Source organism: Geotrypetes seraphini, chromosome 7 (genome assembly GCF_902459505.1).
Source record: "Geotrypetes seraphini chromosome 7, aGeoSer1.1, whole genome shotgun sequence".
In the NCBI taxonomy this organism is placed as follows: Eukaryota; Metazoa; Chordata; class Amphibia; order Gymnophiona; family Dermophiidae; genus Geotrypetes; species Geotrypetes seraphini.
Window position 1 is genome coordinate 20,413,412 of NC_047090.1, and position 23,039 is coordinate 20,436,450.

At 41.4% G+C, this 23,039-nt stretch overlaps 1 protein-coding gene across 2 annotated transcripts in view; it reads left to right on the top strand.

The window, feature by feature from the left end:
* The window catches only part of LRP6 (LDL receptor related protein 6), a 244,652-nt gene that overhangs the window by 95,789 nt on the left and 125,824 nt on the right, over nucleotides 1-23,039 (top strand). For both annotated transcript variants that reach the window (XM_033951962.1, XM_033951963.1), the window contains exons 5-7: nucleotides 3,329-3,460; nucleotides 14,462-14,858; nucleotides 19,432-19,603. In XM_033951962.1, the coding sequence (XP_033807853.1) occupies nucleotides 3,329-3,460; nucleotides 14,462-14,858; nucleotides 19,432-19,603 (701 nt within the window). The remainder of the gene's footprint in view (nucleotides 1-3,328; nucleotides 3,461-14,461; nucleotides 14,859-19,431; nucleotides 19,604-23,039) is intronic.

Consider the following 23,039-nt stretch of genomic DNA (forward strand, 5'->3'; position numbering starts at 1 on the left):
GTATTTTACTTTCCTATTGATTATGGAGTTTTTCTTTTTTGTTTACTACTATGTAAAACCACTATGATGTATTGCATAGTGGTCTATAAATACCAATAAACATAAACATTCCATCTGTCTATTCACTTCTCTACCTCTCCAGTTAGCAGTCATTTATCGTGCCCCCAACAAAGTCCCCTTCTGTCTTTCTTACTGGGTTTGACTCCTGGCTTTCCATCTTCCTCGATTCATCTTCTCTGCTCAGACAAATGGTGACGGAACCCACAAGGGAAAAAGCGATATTGGATCTGGTCCTCACAAATGGAGAGAGTATCTCTAATGTTAGAGTGGGTGCTCACCTGGGAAGTAGCGATCATCAAACGGTTTGGTTTGATATAACGGCTAAAGTGGAGAGCGGCCATACAATACTTAAAGTCCTAGATTTCAAACGTACGGACTTTAATGCAATGGGAAAGTACCTGAAGAAAGAGCTGTTAGGATGGGAGGACATAAGAGAAGTGGAAAGACAGTGGTCTAAGCTGAAAGGAGCGATAAAAATGGCTACGGACCTTTATGTGAAGAAAATCAATAAAAACAAGAGAAAAAGGAAGCCGATATGGTTCTCCAACCTAGTGACTGAGAAAATAAAGGCGAAAGAGTTGGCGTTCATGAAATATAAAAAAAATCCAAGAAGTGGAGAGCAGAAAGGACTACAGGGTGAAACTGAAAGAAGCCAAGGGAGAGATACGTTTGACGAAGGCACAGGCGGAAGAACAAATGGCTAAAAATGTAAAAAAGGGAGATAAAAATTTTTTCAGATATATTAGTGAAAGGAGGAAGATAAAAAATGGAATTGCTAGGCTAAAAGATGCTGGGAACCAATATGTGGAGAGTGATGAGGAGAAAGCAAATGTGCTAAACAAATATTTCTGCTCTGTGTTCACAGAAGAAAATCCTGGAGAAGGACCGAGATTGTCTGGCAAAGTTACACGAGAAAATGGAGTAGATTCTGCGCCGTTCACGGAGAAGGGTGTTTATGAGCAACTTGAAAAACTGAAGGTGGACAAAGCGATGGGACCAGACGGGATCCATCCCAGGATACTAAGGGAGCTCAGAGAGGTTCTGGCGAGTCCTATTAAAAACTTGTTCAACAAATCTCTGGAGACGGTAGTGATTCCTGGGGATTGGAGGAGAGCGGATGTGGTCCCTATTCATAAAAGTGGTCACAGGGATGAAGCAGGAAACTACAGGCCGGTGAGCCTCACTTCAGTTGTTGGAAAAATAATGGAAGTGTTGCTGAAAGAAAGGATAGTGTACTTCCTTGAATCTAATGGATTACAGGATCCGAGGCAACATGGCTTTACAAAAGGTAAATCGTGCCAAACGAACCTGATTCAATTTTTTGATTGGGTGACTAGAGAGCTGGATTGAGGACATATGCTAGATGTAATTTACTTGGATTTCAGCAAAGCCTTTGATACAGTTCCTCATAGGAGGCTGTTGAACAAACTTGAAGGGCTGAAGTTAGGACCCAAAGTGGTGAACTGGGTCAGAAACTGGCTGTCGGACAGACGCCAGAGGGTGGTGGTTAATGGAAGTCGCTCGAAGGAAGGAAAGGTGACTAGTGGAGTCCCTCAGGGTTCGGTGCTGGGGCCAATCCTGTTCAATATGTTTGAGTGACATTGCTGAAGGGTTAGAAGGAAAAGTGTTCCTTTTTGCAGATGATACTAAGATTTGTAACAGAGTAGACCCCGAAGAGGGAGTGGAAAATATGAAAAAGGATCTGCAAAAGTTAGAGGAACGGTCTAATGCCTGGCAACTAAAATTCAATGCAAAGAAATGCAGAGTAACGCATTTGGGGATTAATAATAGGAAGGAACTGTATATGCTGGGAGGAGAGAAGCTGATATGCACGGACAGGGAGAGAGACCTTGGGGTTATAGTGTCCGAATATCTAAAGGCGAAAAAATAGTGTGACAAGGCAGTGGCTGCTGCCAGAAGGATGCTGGGCTGTATAAAGAGAGGCGTAGTCAGTAGAAGGAAGAAGGTGTTGATGCCCCTGTACAGGTCATTGGTAAGGCCCCACTTGGAGTATTGTGTTCAGTTTTGGAGACCGTATCTGGCGAAAGACGTAAGAAGACTTGAGGCGGTCCAGAGGAGGGCGACGAAAATGATAGGAGGCTTGCGCCAGAAGACGTATGAGGAGAGACTGGAAGCCCTGAATATGTATACCCTAGAGGAAAGGAGAGACAGGGGAGATATGATTCAGACGTTCAAATACTTGAAGGGTATTAACGTAGAACAAAATCTTTTCCAGAGAAATGAAAATGGTAAAACCAGAGGACATAATTTGAGGTTGAGGGGTGGTAGATTCAGGGGCAATGTTAGGAAATTCTACTTTACGGAGAGGGTGGTGGATGCCTGGAATGCGCTCCCGAGAGAGGTGGTGGAGAGGAAAACGGTGACTGAGTTCAAAGAAGCGTGGGATGAACACAGAGGATCTAGAATCAGAAAATAATAGTAAATATTGAACTAATACCAGTATTGGGCAAACTTGCTCAGTCTGTGTCTGTATATGGCTGTTTGGGGGAGGATGGGCTGGGGAGGGCTTCAATGGCTGGGAGGGTGTAGATGGGCTGGAGTGAGTTTTGATGGAGATTTCGGCAGTTGGAACCCAAGCACAGTACCAGGAAGAGCTTTGGATTCTTGCCCAGAAATAGCCAAGATTTTAAACAAACTGGAGAAAATATTTCTTCACTCAGCATGTAGTTAAACTCCCCTCCCCCCAACTTTGGGCTCAGTATTCTTTCAAAATAACAGTACCCTTGAATGGCTGATGGGAAGCCCAAAGTTCACCAGCCAAAGAGATTCACTGCCCAAACTCCCCTCCCCCCCCCACCCAAAACAGCACAGGGAGCAGTGGATCTCTTCAGTTGGTAGGGCTTGAGCTTCCCTGCACAGGAAACCTAAGATTTTTAAACACTGGGGGGGGGACGACTTGGAGGAAATATATTGCTTCCCCCTCCCACCCTAGTCCACCTCTGGGTCTTTCAAAATTGGCAGCTGAAAAAATTCCTGGTGTATAGGTTTTGATTATGTTTGTTTGTGTTATAACTTTGTTATAAACTAGCTCCTGATAGGCTTAAGTGCTGAAACTTGTCCAAACTTTTAGAGGGCAGTCAGATTGTAGTTCTACAGTTTTGAAAGATCCTTTCTGCTACTACATCTGTTTCCACTGTTATGGTTGTCTCTGTTGTGATGGTTGGCCTCTCTTGAGGTGTGGTGTGACTCTATAGTTTTGCTATCTCTTTACTGCTTACTAATCGAGTTGTTTTTTTATGCTCTCCAGCCTCAAACCCATGTGGTAATCATAATGGTGGCTGTTCACATTTGTGTTTGATGTCGCCAATGAATCCTTTTTATCAGTGTGCTTGTCCGACAGGAGTGCAGCTTCTGGATAATGGAAAAACCTGCAAAGATGGTGAGTTTTATTTTTGTATTATTGTAAGTAACAAAATTGTAAGTAACAAAATTGGAATACTTATTAGGTAAACATGCAAGAACAGTGTGTCTCAAACTTTTTCGAACCTGGGCACACTAAAGGTAGTGGCCATGGCTCGAGGCACCCAGAAGTGCGTGGACATCGATGTGATGACATCACGCGCATGCGTGACATTATCACGCGCATGCATGACATTATCACGCTGACTTCCACGCATGCGCAGAGGCCCTCCAGACAGGCCCTGAAATGCCAGTAGGGCGTGCCAGCAGGGAAGTCTAACAAATATCAACTGAGTATCCCCAACCACAGACCTCCTAAACTCCACCCTAGACCCACCTAAGCTCTTCCCCAGGTCCAGTCCCCTTTACTAATTGTAATGTAAGTTTAGTATAATCCTTCCAATTTCCAGTAATATGTTGGGGGCCATTGATTACATATTCTAATGACTAGACACTTTAAACACCTTTTTATTATATAGGAATATGATTAGTGTGGGATTGGGATGTATAATATGTGTTTTAATTGGATGATTCCTAATGGAAGGGATGGTGAGGGAGGGTTTCTTTTTTGTGCTTTTGATAATAATATATAAGAATATCAAGTGATTTGTAAGAATTCTCTGATTAAATATTGTACACTTGTTGTAAGATTTGAAAATGAATAAAGATTAAAAAAAAATATATATATATTTTTATGGTTCTTAATTTCCACAATGTAAAAAAGCATTTTTGTACCACTAAGTTCATGTGTTCTGCTAGTGTTAAATGTCAGTCTAGTGTAAATTTTGATAGATTTAATAATTTTGATTCTGTAGTTCTGTGGGGGTGCCTCTCTATACCTTGGATCCCATCCCAAGGTACAAATTCATGTTGCACTAAGAAAATTACACTCATGTTTGTGTATTGGGGAGGAGGCACCAGAGAGGACATGGAGACAGGGTGAAGGATATTCTAGCTGGGGAGAGCTGTGAGTGAGGAAGGGAGAACTGTGTGTGGCTCGATTTATGCATGGGTCACACCAATTTTCACCATTTTTAGGCCCAAAACTGCCCTCAAATTTTATGATTGACTTTATAGTTTGTTTATTTTTTATTTATAAACTGCTCTTCATTATAACATCAGTGCGGTGAGCATATGTGGTAGATTGAATTGGTTTGCAGGCTCATCATACTACTGTTCTAGGACCTAGGTTTGCTTGCACAGCTCTATTAACCTACTGAAAAGATGAACTAGGATAGGCTTAAGATGTGAACCAGCCAGCAACTTCAAGTGTTCCAGAAGTAAACAGAAAATCTCAAGGAAAGAGTGAGTCCTTCTATAAATCACTAAGGGCCCCTTTTACAAAGCCACGGTAGTGAGTCCCGGCATGGAAAATTCCACAATTCCATTGAGATTGAATGGCTTCGTTGCATTTACCATGCCGATACTTGCTACCGTGGTTTTGTAAAAGGGGCCTAAGTATTACAGAGTGAGATAAATTCTTCAAAAAATTGCCATATATACTCTAATATAAACCGATTTGAATGTAAACCGAGGTTAGAAACTTGGGTTATAACTATAAGCCAATCTACAAAGACTAGACATTTTTGTCATAAGTTTTAATACATTTAACTTTACAATGTCTCTTTTTAACCTCTTTGCTTCTCTAACATAAACCTTAAAAATAGAGAAGAAAAATTTATATGTAACACCACACAAATGACTGAGACATAAAAATGGATAAAAGTCACAAATCATAAAGATAAAATCAAGCAATATGGTACTTAATGTATAACATAGCTGAAACATAAATTTAAAATATTACAAAATATAAGAATACAATAAATATAAGAATAACTACTAAAATGACATGTATTATGCGTGTGTACCATATTACACCCTAGAGGTAAAACACAGCATTTAAGAGAAAACACAAATCAGACATGAAGCTGGAGCAATAGAACATAGCATAAAATTCAGCAATGCCATTACTGTGTAGGCAGCAGAGATAACATGTGGGCACATGCACAAAAATGGTTTCCTAGACTATCAATATCCCTTCTTCCTGCTGAAGATCATTTCGCAAACGTATCAAAAGCGACTTTGTGTCTCTGGGAGAGATGGTAAAACAGTCAGATACATAGGTGGTATTATCGTCCATCCTCCCTGTTGAGGGTAAAGGCCAGGGCAGAGAAGCTCGCTTCCTGGAGATGAATGCATGGCTAGGTGGATGTTGTTGAAAGCGTTTTGGTACCTGGACTATGGGATGATTTTCCAAGGGCTGCTGAGCAGGGGTAGTGTGCAACTATCAAAAAAGGGAAGAAATGTCTTTGGCAACAGGCTGGCTAATCTACTAAATAGGGCTTTAAACTAGAAATGGTGTAGCAGGGTGATCAAAGCCCCCGGGTGAGTATAAGCCCTCAGGTAAGTAAATCATTGAATGCCTCTACATGGATGAGAAAAGGGAGCAATGTCTTGAAAGCAGTATATACTAATGCTCGAAGTATGGGAAACAAGATCCTGGATCTAGAAGATGTGATAGAAGAAGTTGAGTTAGATTTAGTAGCGATCACGGAGATGTGGTTCATGGAGAATCATGCCTGGGATGTAGTTATACCAGGCTATAATCTGTTCAGGAAAGACAGGGTAGGAAGAAAAAGAGGGGGATTAGGGTTATATGTTAAAGATCATATTAAAGCCACACATTTGCAGGATCTGCAGGGCAAGGAAGAGACACTGTAGATCAATTTGGAAAGAGGGGATGGTGAATATATTTACATTGCTGTGATATACAGGCCTCTATCTCAGACAGAAGAAATGGATAGAGATTTAATAGTAGACATTCAGAATATATCTAAAAAAAGGAAGTTTTACTAATAGGTGATTTTAACATGCCAGATGTTGTTTGGGGTTATCCCTATTGTGGGGTTTTCTAGAAGTAGGGAGATCCTGGATTCTCTACAAGGAGAACTGTTCCAGCAGTTGGTAATGGAACCCACACAGGATGGAGTCATACTGGACTTAATGCTTACAAATGGGGAAATTGTTTCTGATGTTACAGTGGGGTGATCACTGCATGGTACGGTTTAATATTAAGATGAGTATAGAGAAGGCTCATTCAAAAGCAAAGGTTCTATACTTTAAAAAAAACTAACTTTGTTCGGATGGGGGATTACATCAAGGAATTGTTTGGATGGGTACGTCTAGAAGGAGTGGAGATGCAGTGGGCAAAACTGAAAGGAGTAATTGTAAGAGTGACAAACCTTTTTGTGAGGAAAGAAGGCCACTTTGGTTCTCAAAAGTAGTAGCTGAGAAAGTAAGGAATAAGAGGTTAGCTTTCATAAACTACAAAAGATCACAGAAAGAAGACGACAGGCAAAAATAGCTGGAAAAGTTGAGAGACTGGTTGTGTAGTCAGGAAAGCAAAGATGCAAATGGAAGAAAAAAAATAGCTGACACGGTAAAATGGAGAGACAAGACATTTTTAGATCAAGGATCTCCACTATCACCTACATTATTTAATGTCTACCTTTCATCACTAGGTTTGTGCCTAAGCAATGTGGATATAAGACTGTTCAGTTATGCCGATGACATCACAATAGTTTTACCTTGTAATTCGGTTCTATCTCGGATTACATTACATTACATTAATGACTTCTATTCCGCCTGTACCATGCAGTTCTAAGCGGATTACATCAAAAGATAACTGGACATTTCCAGGATGAGGGATACAATTAAAGACATTGGGCCTAATACATCAAGAAGATAGCTAGACGTTTCCAGGAAGATGAATACAATTAAGAGCGTTAGGTCTGAAACAATTTTGAAGGGAGGATACTAGGAGGGGGAGAGAGGGGAAAAGAAAAAGAGGTTAGTACATTTGGATGAATTTCTTAAATAGTATGGTTTTGATTTCTTTTCGGAAAGCTTTGATGTCAGTTGATGCTGTCAGTAAGTTGGTGATTGAGGGGTCCAATTTAGCTGCATGTGTTGCTAGTAGGTTGTCGTACATCTTTTTGCGCTTGGTTCCTTTAAAAGGGGGGTGGGAGAAAGGGGATTGGGTTCTCCTCTGTCTGGATGAGAGGTTCCTGTTTAGGCGGTTGTTTAGGTAGGTGGGTGCCGTTCCGTTTAATGTTTTGAATAATATGCAGTAGAGTTTGAATTGGATGCGGGCTTGTATTGGAAGCCAGTGTGAATCTAGGAAGGCGTTGGTGATGTGGTCAAATTTTCCAAGGGAATAGATCAGTCTGAGGGCAGTGTTTTGCAAGGTCTGTAGTTGTTTTATTAAGTAGGTGGGACAAGGAAGGTAGAGGATATTGCAATAGTCCATTAGACTTAGGACTAGGGATTGGACTACGAGTCTGTAATGTTCTTTGTCAAAGAATTTTCTGATTTTGCGAAGGTTGCGCATGGTGAAGAATGCTTTTTGTGTGATTTTGTTGATTTGCAATTGAAGAGTGCAACGTCTGTCTAATGTTACTCCAAGGAGTTTGAGAGCGGGCTGTATGGGGTATTTGGTGGTTTTTATTTCTAGTTTGTTTGTAGAAGGGGTTTTGTCCTGTTCTAGCAGTAGGAATTTAGTCTTATCTGGGTTGAGCTTCAGTTTGTGTTCTGACATCCATTTTTCCACTGCTTCTAGAGTTTTTACCAGGTTATCTGTTGTAGTGGGGTTTTGTGAGTCAAAAGGGAGGAGTATGGTAATATCGTCTGCATAGCTGAATGAGATTACTTCGAGTTTGTCTAACAGGGTGCCGAGGGAGGAAATGGAAAGATTGAAGAGTATGGGTGATAGTGGGGAGCCTTGAGGTACTCCGCAGGGATTTGTCCAGGACTCCGATATGAGATCCTTTGCTTTTACTCTGTATGTTCTTGTTTTGAGGAATCCTTGGAACCAGTTGTATACTCCGCCTGAGATCCCTATAGCTTCTAATATCGGAAGAAGTATGGTGTGATCAACCAGGTCAAATGCGGCAGAGAGGTCGAGTTGAATTATCAGCATCCTTCTTCCTTTGCTAAGGTGCTGTCGGGCTATATCTATAAGGGAAACTAGCAGCGTCTCGGTGCTGTGGTTGGATCTGAACCCTGATTGAGTTGGGTGGAGTAGGTTGTGGTCTTCAAGGTAGTTGGTGAGGTATTGGGCAACCAGACCTTCTATTAGTTTAATATATAATGGAATTGAGGCGATGGGTCGGTAGTTGGAGGGGGTGTCTATTGGTCCTTTGTGATCTTTCAGTATTGGGGTGATTATGATTTCTCCTAGGCCTTGTGGGAATTGGCCTTCCGTGAGTGTTGTTTGGATCCAGTGTAAGAGGCAAGCTCTAAATACGGGGGAGGCATTTGTTAGTAAATATGAGGGGCAATTATTCAGGTCACATGATGCTCAACTATATTTTCTGTAGAGTCGGTTCATGTCCAACCATTGCACCTTTGTAAAGTTGGACCAGTGCCTGTCAGCTGCAGTGGCTTCATCTGTTGTAGGGTTTATTATGATCTCGTCTAGGAGGGTCGGTGAGTTGTTGAAGGAGGCTCTGAAGGAGGCGATCTTGTTCTTGAAGTGGCCCGCTAGTTGGGTGGCCGTTGGAGGGTGGGTTCCTTGAGTGGATAGGAATGGCTGAGTGTCGGTGAGGTTCTTCACAAGTTGGAAGAGTTTCTTTGTGTCTATGGATTCTGTGCCGATTAGTTTGGAGTAATAAGCTCTTCATTTTTCCTTAAGTTTGACCTTGTATTGTTTTATTAGGTTTCTCCAAGCTACTTTGTTTAGTTCTTGGTTATTCTTTTGCCATACTATTTCGAGTTGTCTGCAGTGTCTTTTTAGTTGAAGAAGTTCTGTGTCGAATCATTTATCTGAGGATCTGCAGAGTTTGTGTTTTGTCTTTTCTGGGGCAAGTCCATTCAGGGTTGTTGCGTTTAGGGAGCGCCACTGGTGAATGAATACATTGTGATCTAGTGAGGTGATTGAGGGGTCTACTGTGGTCCAGAATGTAGAAGGGTCGATTTTTGGTCGGGTTTTGAAGGCGGTTTTGTGAGTTTCGTGATTGCTTGTGCTTTGTGTCCAGTTGATGTTGAAGGTGAGTTTGAGGTGGTCTGACCAGAGGGAAGGGTGCTAGGCCCCGTTGGAGATATGAATGTCAGGTGTGTGGGGGTGTTGGGACATGTCAGCTGCAATATCGAGTTGGTGTCCTTTTTCGTGTGTGGGTTGAGGATACAGAATTTGGTAGGAGAGTGCATTGAGGTATGAGATTATGCCTTCAGCTTGTTGGGAGGAGTTGTCTTCTAGGTGGAGATTTATGTCGCCGAGGAGCAAGTTGTGGGTAGAGGTTAGTGAATTCCGGAAGATGAAATCTTCAAGATCGTGTTTTGAGGCGTTCCATTTTCCTGGAGCTATGTAGCACAGGATGCAAGTTAGGGTGTCTTTGAGTGAGTTACTGGAGAGTTGGCAGGCCAGCAGGTCTGATTGGGGGGTGGAGTGTTTGTCTAGGACTGTAATGGTAAGGTTGTTTTTTACTAGGATGGCCAGACCGCCCCCTCGCTTTTTTTCACGGCAGACTAATTCAAGTTTGTATCCCTTGGGGCAGAATTCTGTAATGCTTGGGTCTGAGTCGGAGGTTACTACTCAAATTGAGACTGTAATGGAAAGGATGAATCTTTGGATGCAGCAATTCAAACTTAAGCTTAATTCTGATAAAACAAAGTTCTTTGTAGCATCTCCTACCAAAATTTTTCATGAACTTTCCATCAATATACTTTCAACATCTTATACAATCCATCCAACGATTAAAATTTTAGGAATCGTATTATATAAACATCTTACTACGAAAACCCAGATAGATGCTGTTGTACGTAAAAGTTATTTTACTTTATGGAGACTATGAACAATTAGACCCTATTTTGAATTTTCAGTCTTTAAATTATTGGTCCAGTCATTACTATTGAGTTTCCTTGACTATTGCAATATTGCTTATTTATCAGTTACTAAGAAGGAATTCTTGAGATTATCATTGCTACAGAACACAGCAGTTAGATTGATTTACAAATTGAAGAAATACGATCATGTTACGTTACTTTATTGAAAATTGCATTGGTTGCCTGTGGAAGCTTGAGTATTGTTCAAGTTGGGCTGTTTTTGTTACAAGGTTTTATATGGTTTTATCTGGCTAATAGTTTTTCCATAGCTACGTAAAAATTTCAGTAGAAAAACTCATGCTCTGTTCAATTTCCGTTCTGTAAAAGGTTGTAAAAGCAAGAAATTCCTAAATCACTCTTTAGCATCTCAGGCAGCTTCTCATGAAAAAAAATTTTGATCATTGTTACTCACAACTGTTTCTTACAGACATTTTAGAAAACAGCTAAAAACCTATCTTTTCTCCAAATACCTGACTAGCTGACTCATTCAAATATACGATTATGTTTAATGTTTATAATTTTTTGTAAACCGCGTAAAACTTTTTGGTAATGTGGTCTATAAGTATAATATGTTATGTTATATTAGTGATAGGAAGAAGTGCAAAAGTGGCATTGTGAGACTCAAAGGTGAAGGGGAAAAATATGTAGAAGCTGATAAAAAAAAAAGGCTGAATAGTTTAACAAATATTTCTGTTCTGTGTTTATGGCTGAAGTGCCAGGAGTGGGACCACAGAAGACAGGGATGGAGGAGTGGTATACCCTGATCAATTTTCAGAGGGTTATGTTCATGAGGAGCTAGCTAAAATAAAGGTAGACAAAGCGATGGGGTTGGATGATGTACATCCAAGTGTACTTAAGGAACTTGAAGTTCTGGTGGCGGGAGACAGAAGTACATAGAGGAGACCTAAAGGGATGTTGTAGAGAAGTCCCACCTCCAGTCTGGTAGCCCCTGTGCTGCCTTGGAGGAGAGAGGCCCGCCCTAAACTAGGGGGACTGCTTTGATAAGTGCCAATCTTTTCTGGACCACTAGATACATTGCACTAAAAAGAAAGATTAGATTCTTGCCTCCGTAATCTTCTTTCATGTAGATGTGTCTAATGGTCCTACCCTATGAATGGGTTATGCCTGCCTTCTGCCAAAGGATCTGTCTGGATTTGAAGAATTCTGTCTCTCAGAGCTGATAGGAAAAAAGAAGATAATGAATAGGAAAATCCTCAAGACCATACTGTCTGGTTTAAGTCTTGCTTGATAGCAGGACATATGAGTAGCTACAAGCTGTCTACATAGTTAGTGAAGGATACACAAGTTTGGATGTTATAATGTTTATTACAGAGCAGAACAAAATTGTAATGTCTGGGATTTTTCCCAGTTTTCCTCCTTCCAGTTATTTTTTTTTTTATTACATTGCTACTTGATTGCTTTTGTACAAACCAGTGGGCATGGGCAGCTAAGAAGGAGGCAGAGTTGAAAACATGATTGAAAGTTTTCTGCAAGTAGCTTGCAAGTTGAGATACAGAACCCTATCTTTTCAGGACTACTAGACATATCTACAAGAAAGAATATTACCGAGGTAAGAACCTAATCTTTCTTTATAACTTGCTCACTAAAAGCAGTAGAAAAACATCCCATCTACACCCTCCCAGCCATTGAAGCCTTCCCCAGCCCATCCTCCCCCAAACAGCCATATACAGACACAGACGAGCAAGTTTGCCCAGTACTGGCCTTAGTTCAATTTTTACTATTATTTTCTGATTCTAGATCCTCTGTGTTCATCCCACGCTTCTTTGAACTCAGTCACCGTTTTCCTCTCCACCACATCTCTCGGGAGCGCATTCCAGGCATCCACCACCCTCTCCGTAAAGTAGAATTTCCTAATTTTGCCTTTGAATCTACCACCCCTCAACCTCAAATTATGTCCTCAAAGGTGGTTCCAATGTCTCCAAGTTTCTGTGTCTTGATAGTGTTGATGCTCTCATGCTCTTCGTTTTTAAAGATCGTAAAAGATTGACCAATATAAAGCATCCTACAAAGTCACTGTAATAAATAACATTTATTGATTGACAATAAGTAAAGCATCGCAACACACAAGATTTGTCCGTTCATGTGTGTTGAAAAAAGTGGTCTCCATGATTTGGCAAATTGATGAATGTCCAGATTTCCTATGGCTTGCAGGACTAATTCCACTTAATGTCACTAGGACTTAACTTATTGCCCGAATTGCAGTTCTTTTCATAATAAAAAATAATTTTAGTATTCTCAAATGAAGGAGACATAAATGTTTGATAGTTTTCTTCAATTTTTCGGACAAAGCAGTATACTTTTGCACAAAAGTCCTCAGTGGACGTTTTCTCTCTGGTGCAGGAGTTCATCCCTAGGGGTTCTAGTGGGCACATTTAACTGGTTTCTTTACTATATCTAAGAGGTATCTGCTATCCACAAACTTCTGCACAAGAATTTCAGATATCAACATATACTCAGCATCCATTCCACAAATCTGACTGTGATACAAAAATTATGAAAGGAATATTTGCTTTCTATGATAAGGATGCATATTGGAGAAATGAAGCAAAGAGTTTGTCAATAAGCTTAGAAAATATGGTAGTACAGAACCGATAATTTCTCAAAGAACCTTGCACATCTAGAAAAGTGTTTGTTAAAGGTCTTTAAAAGTTGTTGGAATAGATAAGCATCTATGTGGACCGAATACAAAGAAATCTGTTTTGTAAAATTCAAACTTGTATTGTTTGGTCAAACCACCTTGTAGACTTTTTCTGGTTTTAGAAGAGTGTAAAATTGGCAAATGACTGCACTTTTTAGATGTGTTAAAGTGGTGGTCATTTTTAAGTATTCGGAAAGTATTAGAATTGGTCCAAGGATTTTATGAATAGTTTCCTGAAGGTTTGATACTTTTTTTTTTTTTTTTAATTGGGAGGGTGGGGGAAACTTCTTTGTGTAGCAATATTTGTAAGTTCTGTTGCACTTATTATATAATGTACAAATATGTGAATCATTTACTGCACATTTGTAGTTTGAAAATCAATAAAGAATTTGAAAAAAAAAAAAGCATTTGGAAAAATAGCCTAGTAATAAAAGCAATGGGCTGAGAACCAGGCAAGCCAGAGTTCAAATCCTCCTCCTTCCGCTAATACTCTTGTGATTTTGAGAAAGTTAATTCACTCTCCATTATCTCACAGCAAGGTTGCAAATGAACTATGGGCATTGTCACTTGTGTGACAGTTTCATAGTAGACTGTTAGGATGGGTTGTCATTGCTTTCCCCAGCCACCTTGAGTAGATGATGCTATTACTGTATCTGAATGCACCTTGCCTTGCATTCAGATTCGAAAAGGCAAATTAAATCTGAAATCCAAATGTTCCTGACACAGGTTCATGGGAGGGGTTACTAAGATTATACACAGGCAGACTTGTGCAGTAGAAAATAGCCTCCAGCAAAATAATTGGCTTTGATGGGTTAGAACCCCAGTGGAAAAGGTTGATGGTCAGTCTGGAGCCTGGTTTGTTTAAAAAAAAAAGAAGACTTAAAACTAATTTTACAGCTGACTGTTCCCATGGGATTTTCTTTCAGCATTCCTTTTAAAGTAAGGAATCGCTAACAGAGAGAGAGATATGGGGCTAGAAATATGATTTGTATCCAGAAGAGTTAATACAGTTTAATTCTTACGTGTGCACAAGAAAAGCTATCTGAACAAATGCAAACCCAATTTTGTTAGCAAGTGTTCAGCAGCAGAATGTTAGAATAGGAATGGAATAATCCCAACATGTAATTTTGGTTGTAGAGGAGTGGGGTGGAGGTTTTCATGCAGTATCAAATTGTTTCACTTTAGATTTTAAAAGATACTGTATTTTTGAATAATGTGAAAAGGTTACTATCTATAATTTAAAATGCATAGTGCATTCTACTCTAAAGCAAATTTCTAGCTTAAAATGTAGGACAAAGTTCTGCTACTAAGGGACTTTTCAATTTAAAAATAGATGTTCAATATTACAAACTATACTTGCTACAGCCAATTTTAATACCACTTAATGCTTATAGATAATTGATCATATCTATTTAATAACTATTCTGTCTTTATCAAAAGGTGCTACTGAATTGCTGCTTCTTGCCCGCCGGACGGACCTGAGGCGCATTTCCTTGGACACACCAGATTTTACTGACATCGTTTTGCAGCTGGATGATATCCGCCATGCTATTGCCATTGATTATGATCCAGTGGAAGGGTACATCTATTGGACCGATGATGAAGTGAGAGCTATTCGTCGCTCTTTTATTGATGGGTCTGGAAGCCAATTTATTGTTACAGCACAGGTTGCCCACCCTGATGGCATTGCAGTTGACTGGATAGCAAGGAACCTGTACTGGACAGACACTGGAACTGATCGCATTGAGGTAACACGACTCAATGGGACAATGCGAAAAATTTTGATCTCCGAAGACCTGGATGAACCCCGTGCCATAGTACTGGATCCTGTTGTTGGGTAAGTACCTAGCCATGAAATGTCCATCTCCTCCCCACCCCTTCCCTAAACATTTGTGTGTGTTTCCTTTCCATGTCTCGGTGGTTGTATGCTTTACTCCAGTGGTTCCCAACCCTGTCCTGGAGGACCACCAGGCCAATCGGGTTTTCAGGCTAGCCCTAATGAATATGCATGAGAGAGATTTGCATATAATGGAAGTGAGAGGTATGCAAATCTGCTCCATGCATATTCATTAGGGCTATCCTGAAAACCCGATTGGCCTGGTGGTCCTCCATGACAGGGTTGGGAACCACTGCTCTACTTCATTACAGAGCCTTGAAACTACCTTACCTATAATAATGTATTATGTTTAAAAAAGAAAACTTTTTCGTGTTCTGTTACTGTTGCATAACCTAAGGTTAAAGATTTTGACACTCCCCAGTTCTTAGAATATAGTGAAGGTAGAGCTGTCCTGTGTATTTTAGGGTTTAGTTAATAACCATTGAAGCCTTGCATCTCATTTTTAATGACCATTGTAGGCCAGACCTCATTATGGATTAAGCATATTGTATGCATAAATAGGAATTTTTTATTGCCTAGTGCAAAAAGACAGAATGTATTGTAACCTCAAGATGGCAGCAGAAAGAGGGGGAGAGGTACAGTTGATTAGCAAAGGTTTCAGGTTTTTATTCATATTTGATGGATCGCTTATTCAGTTTACTAAGCGATTAACAATTTCATAAAAGCGGGTTACAATGAATAAATAACAAACACAAGTCTTGGGACAAACAATTTTAAGACGTACATGGAACGTGAGGATAAAGGGGTAAAGTTACATGTTTATGGCTTATGGAGAGAGAGAAAATAGGGATGAAACAATAGGTCAGGGTAAGAAATTTGAGCCCTAATATTTGTATCTAAAAGGGGGTTAAAAGTTAAATATTAAAAATTTAATGTTAAATGTTAAATGCGTCTTTAAAAAGATGGCTTTTTAAAAGTTTCTTAAATTGACTGAGGTCTTTTTCTTCTCTGATGTAATGGGGTAGGGCATTCCACAATTGGGGAGCCATTACAGAAAACATATCATGCCTTCTAGTGCCTATGATTTTTAGTGAAGGGACTGTAAGGAGCTTTTTGGTCGTCGAACGAAGAGAGTGACAAGTGTTATGAGGAATAAGCAATCGGTTGATAAATTGTGGTTCTTTGAAAATTAAGGTTTTGAAAGTTAAGAGTAATATTTTAAATGTAATAAGATGGCTGATTGGGAGCCAATGGGATTTGATCAGTAGGGGAGTGACATGATCGTATTTTTTACCATTGTGAATGAGTTTGGCCGCTGTGTTTTGTATGATTTGAAGGCGTCTTTTCTCTTTCTGTGTAATATTGATTAGTAAGGAGTTGCAGTAGTCAAGTTTGGCCATAACCAGAGAGTGAATTAATATATTGATCGATTTGGGCGTAAGAAGAAATTTTGAAATTGAACGAATCAAGCATAGTTTATAAAAGCACAGTTTGGCTATGTTGCTTATCTGATCGTGGAAAGAAAGTTTGTCATCAATGATAACTCCTAAAATTTTTATGGAAGACACACACTCTAGGATGATATTGTCAAGAGAAAATGAAGTGATCAAATGTATATCTTTTTTCCATGGGAAAAGCAGGGATTTTGTTTTTTGGATATTTAATGCTAGCTTATTGGAATGAAGCCAGTTTTTTATCTTCTCTAATTTATTATTGATTTCGTTAATTTCCTCTATGTTTTCCGGGTTTAATGGGTGTAAAAGTTGAATATCGTCAGCATATGTGAATGTGGTAAAGCTTATTGATTGGCATATGCTCAGAAGCGGGATAGGAAAATATTGAACAGTAAGGGGGAGAGGATAGAACCTTGGTGAATCCCGTAAGTTGAAGAATAAACTTTAGAGTTCGTGTCGTTGTAGTTCACCATGGATGAACGGTTGGTAAGGAATGAAGGGAACCAATCCAAGACTTGATCCGCGACTGAAGGCTGAACAAAGCATTTGAGAAGGAACATATGGTGTAATAGCAGAAGATAGATAAACTGGGATACCCAAATGAAGAATCTTATGAGCAGTAGTTAGTTTTGAATGCAAAATTGAAAAGGAAGCCAGTAGTATTGTGCAAGAAGAAGAGAAACACACTCAAAATGATGAGCACATGCCAAAAGTTGAAAAGATGATAAACAGCTCAAAATACTGCTATTTGACAAAGATAGGGGTCCTGAGAAAATATTACAATAGTCAAGATGGGCTGTTATCAGAGAATATAGAAGAGAGCACAGGAAGAATCGTCTAGGAAATAATGTAAGGAAGGAATAAAGTGCAAGGAAAAGAGTCAATAATCTAACAACTGAGGAATTATTAGCAGTAAAGAAAGCTGTGTTGAGAAAAACTCCAGATACTTAGACAGAATGGGGAGACATGATACACCCAGGGAGCCGGTTCGTTAAACTCTGATAGCTGACATTGTGCCAATAATCACTCCTTCCACCTTCTCTAGACCGTTACAAACTCAAGTAATTGACACTCGCTCCTGACACCCCTCCCCCTGCCCCTTCCTACCTTAATGACAAAGTCCAGCTGGAGGGACACCTACCTGCTCTGGCTGGCAGGCCACCTCTTACAAAATGGTGGGCCTGCCCCTTCCTGGCACATCCTGGGACGTGCCGGAGAGGAATCTAAAGCTCTGATTGGCCCAGGCACTTTAGGCTCCTACCTATTAATTTCCTTTCTGATTATTTTCAGTCCAGAATCCCTCCCTGATTTGTACTACTGTTGATTTCGGTTACTGTTCTCAATTTTCTGCATATTACTCTTGATTTCCTATTTTCTAGCTTTGTGATTGTTGTTGGACCTTGAATTATTTGGGGGGAATTTGTAGCTTTTTTTGGACATAATAATCTAATCTTATAATCTAATCTTCTATTTGTGTGTCGCTCAAGTCGACTTAAGGAGAGGTGAGAGGGAAGAGGAAGGAGAGGGACAGGGGAGAGGAGAAGAGGATACAGGAGATATGCAGGAAGGACACAGGAGGGAGGGAGGGAGTGCGTTTTTGCTTTTTTGAACACAGAAGGCAGGGAAAAGATTCCTGGTCAGCACTTTCTTTGAGAGGAGCAACATTAATGGAAAGAGGATAGATTGGCTGCTTGAGTTGTGTGTGTGTGTGTGTGTGTGGGGGGGGGAGGGGGGGGGTTTGTGGAGTGGGGGCAGGGAAGGAAGGGAAACTGTCTAAAGGCCTGTTGCTTTTTATAGCAAGCTAGTTAGCTAGTTTTGACTTCCATAACTTGTTGAATGATATAATCTTGGGAGGGAAAGAGATGCTGAGGTGGGGGAGGAAATAGAAAGGGAGAATTGGCGTGAGTTTGTCAGTTAGAGGGAAAGAGAGATGATGTACACGGAGAATGGATGAAAGGAGAATTTTTGGTCATAGGGAGGGTGTGAGGTACAGATGATAGGGAATAAAAAGATGAGAGGGAGAAATGTTGTAGTGGAAAGGGAACAGTGGGACAGATTGAAAGGGATGCAAGAGGGAGGAATGCTGGACATAGTGATGAAGGGAATGGAGAGAGAGATGTGGTATGGTGCTGGAGAGGGGTGATAGAAGGAGAAATGTTGGGCATGGGACTAGTGGGCAGGGGCAAAAGATGCTGCACATGCTCCAGGGGATGAGAGAGGGATAAATGCTGGACCATGGTAGGAGGAAACAATGGACAGCAACAGAAGAATTTGCAGAAAACAGGAAAGCAGAAAAAAGAAACTGGGATCAACTTGATGGAAAAATAAGTCTCTAGACAACAAAGGTAAAAAACTAAATTTATTGACTAAAATATGCTAGCTTTGGGAAATGTATTTAACAGATGTCTTTGTGTTGTGTTCAAAAGAAAAGGAAATGCATTTCTGATTTTATTTCTACGTTGTTGAAGTACTTGCTGACCCTTGCTATGGCTGGTGGGGATCCCCAAGCACCACCAGCAGAGGACCTCCTCTAGAGACGCCCAGATCTCCCCTCCACCAAGCACAGCAGTCGCTGGCAGCATCCATGAGCCATTGAGGTTCCAGCATCTGTGACTAAGGGATGCTACTGCTGCCTGACAAGCTTGGCAAAAGGGACCCCCCTGGCCAACTACAGAGGAGGTCCTCAACTGACAGCTTGGGGGTCCTTATCAGCTGAGTTTTTATATTTACATTAGAGGCTCTGGTAGAAACCCATTTACAAAGTATGCATTCTTCCCAATTAATATTTCCAAATTAATAGTGTCTTTGCTCATTTGTAAATGGGTCTCTACCATAGCCTTTAATTTAGTAGCATAATTAAATGAAATAACTACTTCTGAAGTTTATAGGGATGGGTGGAGATGGATTTGATTCGGGCGGGGATGGATTTGATTTCTGTCCCTGCGCAACTCTCTACTGTGGAGCTTTGCCTGCATGGTGCTCTATCACCCATCTTCTGGTTGGCAGTCATAACCCATTGGATCTGGACTAGTCTAGTGGGACTTAAGGAAGAAAATTAATGGTAAGACTAAATTTCACCATATTGATAAGTTTTAAAACAGTCCTGTGTTTGTTCCTAGGTACATGTACTGGACTGACTGGGGAGAGATTCCGAAGATAGAGCGTGCTGCTTTAGATGGCTCTGATCGCCTTGTGCTGGTGAATACCTCACTTGGTTGGCCGAATGGATTGGCACTGGATTACGCAGAAGGCAAAATTTATTGGGGTGATGCAAAGACGGATAAAATTGAGGTTTGTTTTTAAAGGGTTCAGGCCAGATATTTTCAAGATGGCATGAACCTAGCAAAAAACTAGCTTTTGAGTTTCTTGTTCAAAAGCATGCCCTATATGATGGTTATTATGTGGCAAAATAAATGCAGGTGTAATTTGCTTACATTCTAGAATGGTCATTTTATTAATATTAAGCTCACGACATATCAAACCTGGAGTTCCCAACCAATCTTCAGGTCACACCTAATCAGTCAAGTTTTCAGGATATGAGTAAGTGAGTATGCATGAGAATTTTTATGTACTACCTCTACTGTTTGCAGATCTACCTCATTCATATCATTATGGGTATCCTGAAAACCTGACTGGCTGTGTGTGTCGCAGGGACTGGGTCGAGAACCTCTGGTGTCAAACTGGCTCACAGATTGTGAATTTCTACGACTCAACTCTAGTGTTCAAGGGCAGCAAGCTTGTCTGTTTTTCATGGTAGTCCAAAAATGCAAATTGTGTTTCAGTGCAACTGTTGTAGAAGTCCTGATCAGTTGCCTTCAAACCGCATGATTTTGCAGAAGGCATCAATCATTTTCTTCGGCTCCACCTCCTTCCCCAGTAACTGACTATTGCAGCCTATGGGGAAAATTGGGGTGGCCTAAAAAGTGCATTTTAGAGGGTTCCTAGGGCCAGATTGGGGGTCCTCCACCTCTCAAAACCACTTCTGAATTTTTTTGTTTTTTTTTCATTTAGCTCCCCCGGGCCGTTTTTAGTGTTAAAATTGCTATCATGGCAGCCTTCTTAGATTTCCCAACTTGTATTAAAATGCCTCTATCTGCTTTAATATACCTTGATTTTGTAAGAAAACACCATAGATCAGTGGTCTCAAACTCAAACCCTTTTCAGGGCCACATTTTGGATTTGTAGATACTTTGAGGGCCTTCCAAGTACCCTATTTTTTCTGCGGCCCTCACAGTTAGTTTAACATCTTTCCTTTCTCAAAACTGACACATTTCAATCACTATATTGAAAATAAAATAATTTTCCCTACCTTAATTGTCTGGTGACTTTATTTTTCTATGCTTTTAATTATGTTTCCAGGGCCTTCTTGTCCATTGACTGTTTTCTCTCCATCTTCACTTTCTGCTTGCCATCCATCTTTGGCATTAACATTCAATTTTTCCATTTTTCTGCTTTCTTCTCAAAATCTACTTTTCCATGTCTTACCTTCCCTTCCTATCTCTCTCTCCTTCCCTATCTATTTCCATGGCCTGACATCTCCTTCCTTTCTCTCTCTCCTTCCTTCCTTCCTTTCCCCTGGTCTGGCATCTGTCTCCTTCCCTCCCCCATGCCCTGGCATCTCTCCCTCCCCCTCCTTGGTCTGGTATCTCCTTCTTTCCTTTCCCTTCCTCCCATGGACTTGGCATCTCTCGTTCCTCTCCTTTCCCTTGTCTTCCTGCTCCCTCCTTCCCTTTCTCTCCCCAATTGGGTGCAGCAGCAGCATTTCTCTTCCCCCTTCTCTTCTCCCCTTCCCTGTGCAGCAGCGGCAGCAGCATTTCTCTTCCTCGTTTATGGCCGCCTCCCTTGCCGAAGTCATTTTTCAGTTCAAGCCACCGCCGTCATGGCTCCTTTTCTGATGCAGATGCGAGAAGCCACGGCAGTTTTGAACTGAAAAATGACTTCGGCAAGGGAGCCGGCCTTCAGAGAGGCTTCCGACTCAGGCGCGAGGAGTCGCCTGCGACTTTGAACTGAAGAATGACTTCAGCAAGGGAGCCGGCCAGAACGCAGGCCGCAAAATAGTACCTGGGGGGCTGCCATTGGACTGCAGGCTATAAATTTGAGACGCTGCCATAGATGGACTCTTCAAGCTCTGATATACTGGATTCATGCCAGATTTGTGCTGGATGTTCAGCTGAAGATCGTCCTTGTTCCAGTGCCACAGTGCACGTGATGGAGGGTGGGGGCTGCAAGCTCAGTCTCCTCTGATCCTTTAGGGTGTTAGGATTACAGCCCAGTCACTCGGGAGGAGGGTAAGGGAGGGGAAGTGCGCTAGAGCTTTTCCAGAAGCCAGAAGGGCTGAGTTGTGTCTGTGGCAAAAAAGCACCACACAGAGGACATTAGACCCTCAGGGAGACAGACGGACCACACACAGGAATCTTGCCCTCCTGTCCAGAGTTTTACACCAGGTTTTGTCAGTCTGCTCTATGATGCATATTTGACTTATAAAAAGCAGTCTGCTGGTTCTGTGCCATAGGGGGGAGGGGAGAGGCTTCCAGGAGTGCAGAGTCTGCAAGACAGAGTTCTATCGCAGACCAGAAAGTCCAGTCTGAGCAAGACTGTGCCAAAGGGAACTTAGACTCAGTACCTCTCTGCTCCCAGAGCGAACTTCCATTTTCAGAGGTTCAGATGCCCAGACGGAGTCTAGTGGTCAGTAGGCTGTGGTGGTACTGGACCAAGGAGATGACCCGACAGTGCGTAGGCTTTTCAAGCCTGCGAGTCTGTTAGATATTGTCGCTGAGTTGTTACAGGAGTTGAAATTAGAATCATCTCAGATTTCAGCTGCACAGACTTCCGTGATGAGTGGGTCCAAGGCGTAGTCCACATGTGTTCCTTTGCATCCAGAAGTTACAGTGTTCTGATGGAGCAATGGGGCCATTGAGGGTGGATAAAGCCATGTCAAAGCTGTACCCAATGGCGGCGGATTCAGCAGCTGTTTGTTACTCCTAAGGTGGACTCCTTGGTACCACAAATTACTAAGCAGACTTCCCTCCCCAGTGATGGGGAGTAGTTGTTAACCTGTGCAAGATCACAGGTTAGATTCTGTCCTCCAAAGGAAATTTGAGGCCTTAGCATTGGGACTGAAAACAGCGGCAACAACATCCTTTGTTGCTCAAGCTTGTCATACTAGATTACATCGCTCTCCTCTGCTGGAGGGAGACACTGTCCTTCACTTGGTGTTAGCAGGGGTTCATTATGCTGCAGAGGTGCTGTAGGACATTTTTAGGATCATGAGCAAGATGTCAACAAATTCCATTTCTGCCTTTAGAAGGCTCTGTATCAGGCAATGGGCGAGTGATTCCTCCTCTAAAGCCACATTGAATAGGTTACCTTTCAAGGGACAAATGCTCTTTGGCGAGGGTTTGGACGATCTGGTGGCCAGTGTATAGGAATGTCATCCTAAGGCCTTGCCCCATGACCATCAGAGGGTCTGGATAGTTCTCAGGGCTCTTGGTGGTTTTGCCAATACTCAAGAGAGTTCTCAGGACAAAGAGCATATCAGGGGTCCAGGCAGAGGTTTGGCGGTTCCAGTCGCCCTCCATCCCCCAGCTTACATCCTTCAACAGCCTCCAAGAAACAGCAATGATGCCAGGTCGATAGACTCCCCCCTATCTGGAGTGACGGTTATCGGGAGTTTCACGAGGCATGGGCAGAGATTTGCTTGTACCAGTGGGTGTTGGACCTAATTTGA